At 41.2% G+C, this 11,920-nt stretch overlaps 1 protein-coding gene across 3 annotated transcripts in view; it reads right to left on the bottom strand.

Moving 5' to 3' along the window:
• Window positions 1-11,920, bottom strand: part of IQSEC1 (IQ motif and Sec7 domain 1) — a 165,308-nt gene that overhangs the window by 4,366 nt on the left and 149,022 nt on the right. The window contains exons 13-15 of one of the 3 annotated variants that reach the window (XM_017737299.1): window positions 9,155-9,328; window positions 7,803-7,979; window positions 1,519-1,568 (exon numbers count right to left, since the gene is read on the bottom strand). In XM_017737299.1, the coding sequence (XP_017592788.1) occupies window positions 1,519-1,568; window positions 7,803-7,979; window positions 9,155-9,328 (401 nt within the window). Of the gene's footprint in view, window positions 1-53; window positions 168-1,518; window positions 1,569-7,802; window positions 7,980-9,154; window positions 9,329-11,920 lie in introns of those variants that run through there. The other 2 variants (XM_017737300.1, XM_017737301.1) reach the window with 2 other exon arrangements.

Genomic DNA, 11,920 nt, shown 5'->3' with positions numbered 1-11,920 from the left:
GGGGGCTGCGGGGCCGCGGGGCCTTGGGAAGGGGGCTTGCCCCGCTTGCTACCGAACAGGGAGCCTAGGAGTGAGGAGGAGTTGGGCATAGTCTGGTGAGGGCGAGATGGACACTCTCGGGTTGATGTAGCTCTTCGGCGCATGTGAGGACTGCTAATGATGGACCCCTAAAAAGAAATTAATAGAAAATAAAAATTAAAAAAAAAAATCTTGAAATGTTGGAAAAGAAGTTCACACTGACCCACAAACTCCTCCTTCAGGGTTCATATGGGCGGATTATGTCATGGGTTCAAGGGAAAATTTTATCTCCACCTTCCCTACGTTGCCAATGGGGCGCTCATGCCCTTCTCAGGGGATGTTAAGCATTGAGTGATTTTCTCTCAGTACTTTGACATCAAAACACAGGACTTTAAATTTAAAAAAAAGTCATGGAAGAGTAACATGATATAAGACCTACGAGTGTGCTTTTAAAGGAAAAATACATTTTAAAATACTGCAAAAAATACCATACTTGCTTTTTTTACCACAAGGAAAAAAAAAGCTACATTAAATTCAACCTAAACAGTTAAACATACAGCAGCAAATATTACAGTTACAGTTCATATTTTAAAACGGTATTTAAAACTTTATTTATAGTAGTTTTCCACTACTACATGTGACAGTGCTGCTTCTCAGGCCTACCTCTGCATTTTGTGTTAAATGGAACCATACCATTTTTGCCACTAAGATTTCTATGTGGTTGTATTGTTCTGACCTGTGGTCCAACATTCTCTGTTATTTAGCCTGGAATTTAGTTGCTGGAAGTTTGGGGGTTGTATTTTTAAAGAGTTATGGGACACAACAGTACTTAGGCAAAGTGTGCTAGATTTAAACTGCAATCTACCTAAAGCGAACACAAAAAAAATAAAGGAGAGGAAAAAAAAAAAGAAAAAAAATCTGCAAGCTGAATTCAGAGACATGAACAGTATATATAAATGGTTTGAAGATGAATGAAATCTCATGAAATCCACATTGAATTCACCTATCTTAATAGTTTTTTTATCTTCCCATGCCCTATCTGTGCAATTCCATGGTGTCATGACTGCATACATTTAGCAATTGAACTCGAAAATAAGCAATGGGGATGGTTGAGCATGACAGTCAATAGTTAAAGCTAAATATCAAACAGCAAGAACAGTGTACTTGGTAACAAAGAGCAAGTGGGCTTTTAAGCTGGGACCAGACTGAAATGGTGGCAAAAGGACACATCATATCCATTTAACCATGCTTGCAGGAACAAAGGGAACAAGGTTAGCTCAAACCAAAAATGGCATTGCTCTAAAACAAGCTGTCAGTGCTTTGTAAGCTGGAAGAATACGGAGTGAGAAGCCTAGGCATGCATTTTATTTGTGGCAGGCAGGTTATATATATATATATATATGTTAGAAGAAAAAAGAGCAAAAAAATATATGTATATAAAAGAAAGGTTTGAAATGCACATCATCACATCCAGCTAGACATCAGGAACTTCCTACTTACTTCCATATTGCTGTCTAGCGATCCTGCACTGCTGCGTCGCCCACGCTTGCCTGCCCAGGACATGCAACAGCAGAGATTAGAGACTGCGACACGACCGGCGCCCAAGAGCTGCGGCCCCGCGCCGGCCGCACAACCTCACAGCTTTGGGGCAGCAGGGACTGCAACTCTCTGCACCTGGCTGGGTTTTAAGGGGCTGAGTGGTAATTTGGAGGGTTGTCGTCGTTGTGAATCAACCAGCACGAGCGGGGTGTGATTATTTTTTTTAGATTTGCACAACTCTTTAAAGTACGTGTGTTTTAGCGGCTGGGTTTAGTGCTGTGGTTGTGATGCTGAGCAGCAATGATTTGAATATGGTTGGTTTCCTGGAATCTAATTGGCTATGAAGGTATTTTTTTCTTTAAGCATTGAGATTTACTTGTGGGGTGGCATTAATTTAAATGCAAAATTTAATGTTGAAATATTCTGAACTTCAGTGTGGGGCACTGTGAGGGGCATCGGTTTTATCACTTCATCGGTTTTATTGTTTCATCAATTTTATCCTTTCAATTTCAGCTTTGAACCTCAGTGGATTTCATACAATCTTCTTTCATGAGGTTTAAAAAAAACTAAACTTAATTTTTGATCAGTAAATCTGGAATCTGTCTTGACATTATGGCTAGACTTTGTTTGTTTAGCTGTGCAGTGCTTTATCTTAAGTATGGTGGATTTGCCCTCCAACAGTCTCAAATTGCAAAGACATTTGCCTAAACCCACACGTGAAACTCCAGACTCTGCCTAAAGAGCCAGAAGACCTCAGTGGCTGTACAGGACACAGGATCCCAGATTTTCTTTCTCACTTCACAGCAGAGAAAATAGCATCTGGCTGCAGTGGAAATGGAGATTTTCAGAACATAGCTTGGGGAGCATTGCTTTGCAAAGTTTCAGAATACTTTCCTGGCAGGGTGTAGAAACAAAGCTGAGCTTTGAAGAGCCCTCACGTACTCAGAGCTTCCTTAAAATCAGCATGGTTTTAGAAACCAAAGCTTTCTCAATGCTCTCTGCTTGCTTTCCTGCAAGGCCAAATAGCAAAGACAATCTCCACCCTGCATTGGCGCATTGCTGCCTTCGGAATCTTCTACTCGGAGAGGTGGTTTTGGGGGAGAATGTGAGGATTTCAGCATCACTGAACCAATGAGCGATGTACCCTCATCACAGACACCCCAAAGCCACCTGGGATCAGAACTAGGGAACACTGGAACTGGTCACAGAACAATACAGACTGCCCAAAGGATCAGTATGATCAAAAACTACCACCTGCTGGATTTACAAGCGTAATTTTGACCTCGTTGGTCACAGGACACTGCCCTGAAACACAAATTTCTCTTAAGAGCTACAGTTCCAGGCTACTGGAACATTTTTCCCTCTTACAAAGAGTTGCTCCCCAGTACAAACCCCTCTGCAGTGACATTAACTTGAGGGGAAGGCATTTGTGGTCAAGGTGTTGTGTTAGACTTGCTGAATTCATCGGGATTTGGAACGATTGCCCTGTTTGGGCTCTTTGTCAAAAGCTCACTGCTTCATCGCCTGCTGCAGTTTTAGCCTCAGCCAAACCAGAACTGTACTATTTTATGAGCCCCCCAAGAAAAACTGGGTTTGATAATCCCTTATTTTGACTTCTAGTCAGGCTTTGATATTTTTCTGCTCTGATAATGGGATTAGTACTGATTAACACTCCAATCACTCTTGCTTGCTGATGCAAACACACTGCGACAGCCACCTCGGAACTTAGCAGTCAGGGTTGCAAATAAGACTGAGAGCTGACACGGGGCATTAAACGTGGCCAAAAATGAAGGAAAACACAACAATCCAATGCCTTTTGCATATGGCAAGAGTCACAGTCTGATCAAATAACCATGGACACAGTAAATACGGACAGAGAGCGACAGATGGAATTTTGCTCAGAATAACTTCAGGGCAAAGTAGTACTTGCAAAGCCAGGAACAAACAGAAAAATCCTACTTAAAATGCCTGTAATTTCCCTCAGATAGGCACTATCACTGTACAGAGGCTTTGTTCACTTTCTTAAAAACAAATTGAACCCAATTCTGTGCTGACATGCAGTGTGATGGGAAGGCTATTCAGTAAATCCCCTGGAGCATTCCCTCTGCCAATGTGTGTTTACTCCAGACTGTTCCCTGGTCTTTGGGATGGCATCCCATTTCAGAAATGCCTCCCTAGAGCTCCAGCCTTCACATGCATCTCAGGAAAATGGTGACTCTCGACTGAAATTGCATCTAGGCATGTACTGGCAGGCCCATTAGTAGCTGTGGTATAAAGCAAAGTGGTATTTATCAAATCTGAAGATTAGTTTTGCTTAACATGTTATGCTTATTTTAATTTTTTAAGGCTGTTAGAGTGGGCTTTAATTTATTTTATAAAATTAAATTTCAATCAATTTAACCTTTTCTGATTCATTCCAACAATTCATTGATGTTAGATATGAATATTCCTTGTAAGAAATATCTTTAACTTACACAAGTGTATGTCCCATATATGAACATGCATTATATGGGGCCAAGAATATTTCAAATTTATAGTAGAAGTATGAAGTGATTACAATATCTTTACAAACAACCATGCCAAAAGAAAATTGAGCTTCGTTAATAAAATCCATTGCACCTTGCAGAATGGAGGTGTGCAGGACACACATCACAGGATGCGTGGTGATCTCACAGCTCAGGCTGCAGATCACTTCTGTACATGGAAATATTTCTCACTGCTACTCTGGAGTTCTTGAAACTCTCTTCTGGGCCAGTGAGATAACTGATAGCTAAACACTGTATTATGATCTGACTTTGTGTGTCTTGGGGAAAAAAGTTTGGAAAGAAGTTTGAAATTAAATTACTCTCCAATCATTAGGGAGACCACTTTTGAGGAGGAAAAGACTCTTCGTAACCTTCACATTTTCATCTTGTTTTCTGTGTGAAACAAGTATTGTCTTAAGATCTCACGCTGAAACAGAATTATTTTAATCCTGGAAATACCTGATGTTTTTGTTTTGGTTTGGGTTTGAAGCTGTCTTTATTGGTCTGTGGCTGTTTTGAGTCAAGCCCAGCTCCCAATAATAGGAACCACTGTACCACCCTGCACTTGCGCAGTCCTGCCTGGCTATGCCAGTTGTGTAACACTGGGGCAAACAATAAAATCACAATTTTTAAACCAGTTCAGGGTGTAAATATTATTCCCACCCTATAGGTTAGGGATGTGGGAATAAAGTTTGATTTCCACTGTAAACTCAATGTGAAAGCACTGGGTCCCCCAGCAACTCAAAGTGGCTGGAATTCAAATTAAAGGACCTAAAATCAGTCCTGAAAAGTGGGAGAGATACAGACTGGGAAACACAACCAGTCCAATCCTTCCTGCTCTGCTTTAGTGACCAAATCATTCTTCCTGTGGAATAGTGGCCAGGAGGGAACATCACACTTTCCCCCATCTTTCTGTAAACTCATAAAACTCAGCTTTAGATGCATTAAAATTTGTCTGGCTTCTAGTATTTTGATATAAATTAAGAATTTCAAAGTCTGGAACAAATAAATTAAGTTCTTCCTTGACTATAGCTCAAGAATGTGCAATAAAAATGACTCATTTCTCTTTTGAGAAAAATAAAGCACTAAATATTTTTAACATATTCACATCTTGGAACACTTGGATGGCACATTCTGTTTTATATTCCGTGGAGAGAACTGTCAATCCACAAGGAACAAGAGCATCTCTCAAATGAAGAGACCCTCAGCACACCCTTTCCACAGCTGTGAGTTGAGCTATTGTGGCAAATGCATGGAGCCACCCTCAGGAAATGATTCCTGAAGGACAAATGCTGCCTTTCTGTGCATTTCCAGCTTAGAAGGCAGAATCAGTCAGGGTATCAGCATTTGTCACATCTCGGAAGCTTCTGAATCATCACTCAGAGAAATTTAAAGTAATTTTTCCACAGCCACCATTTACTGGGATGTCTGGGGGACAGCAATGGATTGTTTTCCTAAATAGTTCTGTCATGTACCTGTGCAGCCAAATGCTGTTCAGTCACATTTCCCTTCACCGAATAAACAGCTAAAAATTTGGGGTTGCAATGTTTATTGGACATTTACCTGCCTTACTGCATAAATATGCAACGAGGCCATTTTCTCATGTTTATTAGACTTATTTCTGATTAAATGTAGAAAGGGCCTCTCTAAAAATCCACTTTCCTACACACTCCTGTTCCTCCTCCTTGTTGATCCCGTGTTTCATCCACAAAAAGAAGATGAGGCAACCTCAGTCCCATTTTAGAGAAGCAATTTAATATGGGATAATCACTGGGGTGCAGTATATTCCTAACTGAGATTTCTTTGCTTTTCTATGGAGCATCTCTCCCATATTAAAAATAAAATTAGCCTCACATGCAAGCTATTCCCTGAGAAAAGGCAGGAAAGACATGGACCATCTCCCTGAAGTCACTCCACTAAATAACAAAGCACATAACAGGCAGGTCATTTCTCAAGTCAGTTGCACTGCACAAGACCAAACACAAACTCTCCATAATTCTCAGCTATTTCAAGTTAAAATTAAGTTTAGTTGGGTTTAACAAACTCATTGATAAACCCTGCAGTCTGTGAGTGATTTCTACTTTTTGTCATGGAAAAAGGTTATTTTCAGTAATAAGCATGCCAGTTGTAGGCATGCCCTGTGAAATGGGGTTGTGATTACAAATGCTTGTTTGTTGAATTAAACCCATAATATGAATTCAAAGACATGGCAGTGTTTGAAAGAGAGGGATGAGTAATTCTGATGGAATGAAAAAATTAATCAGAAATCACATTTAGGGGTACAGATACCCACTGAACTCACATATTAACAATATGGTAGTTCTCATTCTAATGAAATAAAACCAAAACGATGGAAAAGGATGATGAAGTATCCTCAAATCAGAGACATAAAAGTGGTGAAGACTAGGGCTTGATCTAAAATCCACTGGAGCCAAGCAAGCACCAATATTCCACTTCAGCCTGATTTTGGATCAAGGGCCTAAGTCTTTTTAATGAAGCACATGGAGATATGAGTATGAAAGCCTAAACAGAGAAGAAAAGAATTGAAAGAGCTCACTCTCTACATATTTGTATGCACATACATATACCCACAAAACACAGGCTATCATTTCCGTTTACAACAATTTTATTTATTGCAGCATAGCTAAAATCTCTTCTTTAGTTAAAAAAAGGAAATAGGTAAGTAGTGTCTACTACCAAAGATATGCAGAATATTGAAATGATGACTACACTGTACATCATCACTGCAATTAAAAGAACAAAGCAGAGTATGTAACACAGCCTATGAACTAAAAAACAAGTAATTAAAAAAAAATAAAGTTGCTACTATCCCTGGAAGTACTTTCTGAATAGTGGACATGGTGTTCAGATAAGAGCTCTTGTCAGTGACAGGAATCTTGAACACTGCAAGATTACATGGCTATGCCAGGTGTGAAGCAAACCATGAAATAAAACCATGCCAAACTTCTCCTGGCTTGCTTTGGCTAAAAAATCCCACCACCACTGCTTTCCAGTCTTTAGCTGTTTTAATCAGTTAATAAAACTTAAGACACATCAGTGGCTTGGTGGGTTATCAGCATTCTTGTCCACTAGGGCTTCTTTGGTTCTATTGACAAGAGTACTTCACAACCACCTCTTTTGCAAGAATTAGGAGCTATGTCTGAGTTACAAAACAAGAAAAGAGCATCAGGGACACACTGAATTACACTGCTCTAGACAGAATTTAGTAGGGCTTCACTCAATTTCATTCATCCAGGTGGTAACACAGGTACACTTGAGCACAGAATACATAGAAAGCGCTCGTTACACAGAGACCAGCTTTCCTTTCCTTTCTAGGCCTACTCTGTGAGGGGGAGGAAGCAAAGGAGATGAAAAAAAAGAAAGGAAAACGAAGTGAATTACTCCTAGCACAAATCAATCATTTCTGTTTTATTAAAAACTTACAATTTTTCCTCTGTCTTCGCTGTCCTTTAAAAGTTTCTATAGCAACCTACAACGGCTTAAACGCTTTCAAACAGCGGCCGCTTAACAGAATGAGGATAGAAAAACCCCAAACACAAATTAACCACGAGCTGTGCCAGCTGTGGGGGGGGGGGGATTTTTTTGGAAGTGTGAGATTCCAACACTGCTATTTCTGGAGGCCCAGAGCGAGCTGGGCTTTGTGGGCATGGTGGAGGCAGCTTTGCATGCAGAGAGCCAGGGAGGAGAGGCAGTGCTTACCTGCTTCGGACAGGTCCCGCAGCGAGGAGCTCAGCGCGCTCCGCTTCAGCCCCTCGCCCCCGGCGTAGCTGTCATCCAGGCACGCCCTGGGCAGGGTCCCGTTCCCAGAGTCCTTCTTCAGGCTGGAGCACTGGGACATGCTGGGACGCACCACCCCCTTCTGCTTCTCCAGCTCGGCTGCAACACACACACACACACAGGGATTTTGCAGTTGGTGTTTGTTGGGATAAAACGATGGGGAACGTCCCTGTGTCTGCAGGGGAGCAACGGCCAGAGAGGAGCTTCACCCCTCTGCCAACAGCTGGATGTGGAATGGGGCCTCTTTTGGAAAAATGGGGTGAAATCTCATGTTTAGACACTCACGGGACTGCCAGCAAAACACATCAGTTTGTACCATGGCTTCCTTATGTGCTGCAAAATGATTAGAGGATCAGGGACATGGATTATTGATAAAGGGAACAAATCAGTAACTATAGAAGCAAAAGCCTGCAAGCAAAAGGCCTGCATGAGAAAAACCCTCCATGAGAAGTGCCTGCGTGAGAAACAGGCCTGAGAACAAAAAGGGAGTTTTTGAGGATGTGCAGCTGTGCAGATAAGGCCAGGAGAAGGGAGGGTGAACTCCGAGTTCTTTAATCATAACTTAACTAGTAGAAGCTTGCCAATGTAGTCTAATGATGTAGAAGCAGAAATGCGCTTTGATAGGTTTGAGTCAATAAAGAGTTAACAAGCTGGGATACGATATAAGTGCCTCTGGATTGCTAATAAAGGGAGCTTGCTTTTATCAACCATATTGGCTGTGCTGCATTTCTCCCCCCGCTGAAGTCGCCGGACTTCTCCAACACTTACGGACTACAGGAATAGCAACACGGAAACCAAGAAAAATTCAGCTTATTGGAAGGGCTATCATTGAGCATTTCAGTGTGATGTAAACTACCCCCAAAATCCTTACTGGAATTCATGCTACAGATCACAGATCCATCTCCCTTCTGTCCAAATTATCCCTAAAAGTCTTGCTGTAATTTATGCTACAAATCACAGATCCATCTGTCCTCTGTCCAAATTATCCCTAAAACCCTTGCTGTAATTTATGCTACAAATCACAGGCCCAGCTCTCCTCTGTCCATTGTTATTTGCAGTTTGTCCAGGATAAACTTCTATTGCAGCTACACTGCAATAAATAGGAGTCAATGAACTCAGCTGGGGCTTAAGGCATTGTTGGTTTTTCCTCCTTCTTGAGTCAAAGTCATGGAAAAACCCACATTATTTTGAACTTTTAAGGAGTTCTAATGTGTTATACACATATTCAGAATTTTCTTATTTTGATTAGCTGAAAAATGCTCTATTATATGTACCTTTGTACTTACACTCTATTCTGTGCTTTTCCATTTCCTGAACTTCTGCAATCGACTCCCTCAAATCATCTGTAAACTTCTTCCTGTCCTGAGGATTTGGTGCATTGAAATTTATGAGTACTTTGATATCTGCTCCTGGAACAGCTGACGTGAGCCGAATGCCATTGGGATAATCTGGAAGAAAAAGTCAAGACAAACTAAGCTCTGATTATTCCAATTGCTTTTCTTTTAATAAAAATACCCACCAAAACTGAAAGCTTTTTACTGATATTACCACAGAGAATACAAAGTCAGAGAAATAAAAGTCTGACGGCACAGAATTAGAATAAAAATCCCTAAGGTACATTGGAACAGCTTAACTGTCAAATACTGAACAAATATTGAGAGATATCTTTATGTAGCTGCTACCCTTAAGATACAATATACAATATATATGAAAAACAGCAGGAAAAAAAAAAAAGGCAAGAAACTAAGGGGATAATTTTTGTTTCATGGAACAGGTCCCATGACCTACTTTACCCACTTGTGCCCAAAGCTTTGCTGAGTTTAAAGGCTACTTGGAGACCTTTGAAGTGCTACAAACTGTGACTTTTAACTCACCATTTGCAGGAAGACAAACACACAAGCAGGTACAGATTTAGTATTTCCTATTGAGTTGTCTTCCCTGTACATCCCACTTTCCTTTTTTTTCTTTTAAATAAAGTTAACATCACCTGTGAAATCACATACTGAAGAAGTAAAAGGACTGGTTTGGATTTTTCACCCCTCTTTTGACCCATATGATGGACATTTTCATAATAAAAGGCAGATTTTTCAGCAAACTGTCTTTGCCTCTTTGCTAGCTGTACTTCTGCAATTTTAACAGCTGGTCAGAAATATCTCCTGATTGAGACAGAAGGTTCATTTACAGAAAGATACTCAGAATGAAAATACGTTCTGCTGTAGAAAACAGAATCAGTCTTTGCTTGAAGCAGAGTCCTGGAGCAATGGGGTGTCAGCAAACCTCAACATGTGCATTTTAACTCCATGTTTTCTTTTACTCAGCTGCCTTCCCCTCTTGGCTTGCTAAAGCTCTCAAATATTTATTTAAGTATTTGAGCCCAAGTTCAAGGGCTCCCATGTACTAAAACCTCTCTCCCTCAAGAGCCAGCAGATGATGTGAGGCACTCTACTCCCTCAAAGCCATGAGGTTTCAACAAGACTTCAACTATTGAGAAACCAGTGCAGGTGCTTGGCTTTGTTAGGATACCTTAACTTTGGCTTTTTTAGGGTACCTTAACTCCCAGATCAGAGCTGCCACTAAAAGTGAAGCAAGTCCATTTACAGTCCTCAGGGAAAACAGAGCAACTGTCCCGAGGCTCAGAGGGTGCAGAGGGGAAGGAGGGAGGAAGGATTTGGGGGTTTTGCTGGGATCTGCTGTCAACACCTCACACAGAAAACCAGCCAAAGTCCCCAGTGCTGGGCAGGCTCAGGTGGGATGTTGGGAGCACTGGCACAGGGAATGCAGCAAACAGCTCTGCACCACTCCAGGGGAAAAATAAAAATGCTTATGAAACCAAATAAGGAAAGCTGGCATCCCCAAAGTCACCTGGGCTGCCCCAACAGATGAACCAAGAAGGAATTTCCACATACCAAACACACATATTTAATTACCAGAGGTACTTCTCTGCACTGTATTGATCAGGCACCAGGAAACACCCACATCAGTATTTCTGGGTTTCAGCACACTCTCTCCTAAGTGATCTGCTCCCCCTCTATATTTTGTTAGTGATTTTGACTGAGAATGTAAAATATACTTCCCTTATGGCCTATTTATTTACTAGAGATATGTGACATTGTTTTCCCTTCTGGAGCTCACCCATCCCTCAACATAATTGACTTCTATCATTAAAAGTCCATTCTTCTATCACCAGTTCCAGCCATGTTGTTCAGCCTCACCAGCAGCCAAACCAATATTTTTGTTGCTCCTGCTTTAGCAGCAGTGAATTTTATTCCCTTGAAACCAGCTGATTGTGACAGCTGCTCCACACAGAGTTCCTCATAGCTCTGGCCAAAATAGCCCAAAGCTTGCTGGGGACAGGGGAGACCAAGAATATTGAATTTTACAAATCACAGGGGACAAATACATCTCTTCCCCAACTGGAAAATAGTGCACCCCACCTAAAAGGCACCAACACTACAGTACAGTCTGCTCACTGATTCACTGCAGGGAATTCAACTCAGAAGCCCTGCTGAAGTGCCTCAGTTAAAACATCTCCAGTTCACTGGGAGGAATCCTAATCCTTTACTTCTTGATTCCGTATAGATATTTTTAAGTTTATTTGATTAGTGTTTCTACTTAGCATGCTTGTATTTTAAAAATATATTTATTTTATTTAACACGGCATCAGAGAATTATAAATCCTTCTATTTTTAGTAGAATCCAGGATAGACTTAGTTGGCCTTCCCCTCCAAAAGTGAATTTTATATCCTCTAATGTGTGCACAAGAGAGGGAGAATGCATGTGTAAGCACAGAAATAATCTGTGGGCTACAGAGCTGCTGTGAGCTCTGCAAAACCTTCCCTTTGGAAATCTCCAGAGGCTTTGACTCAGTAACAACAGTGGCTTTTTAGGGAGCACATTCTCAAGGACAAGGCAAAACTGAGAACCTTCCATGACAGAAAAGCAAAGGAACTACTGCAGCTCACACTGGGCTGTACCCAATTTATCAGGGGGGTGAAGGTTTGGTCACAGACCATGAATTCAGTCAGGCTGTCTCCCCATGT

This window comes from Corvus brachyrhynchos, unplaced genomic scaffold (assembly GCF_000691975.1).
Source record: "Corvus brachyrhynchos isolate BGI_N302 unplaced genomic scaffold, ASM69197v1 scaffold266, whole genome shotgun sequence".
NCBI classification, from domain to species: domain Eukaryota; kingdom Metazoa; phylum Chordata; class Aves; order Passeriformes; family Corvidae; genus Corvus; species Corvus brachyrhynchos.
This window is presented reverse-complemented; position numbering and strand designations above follow the sequence as displayed.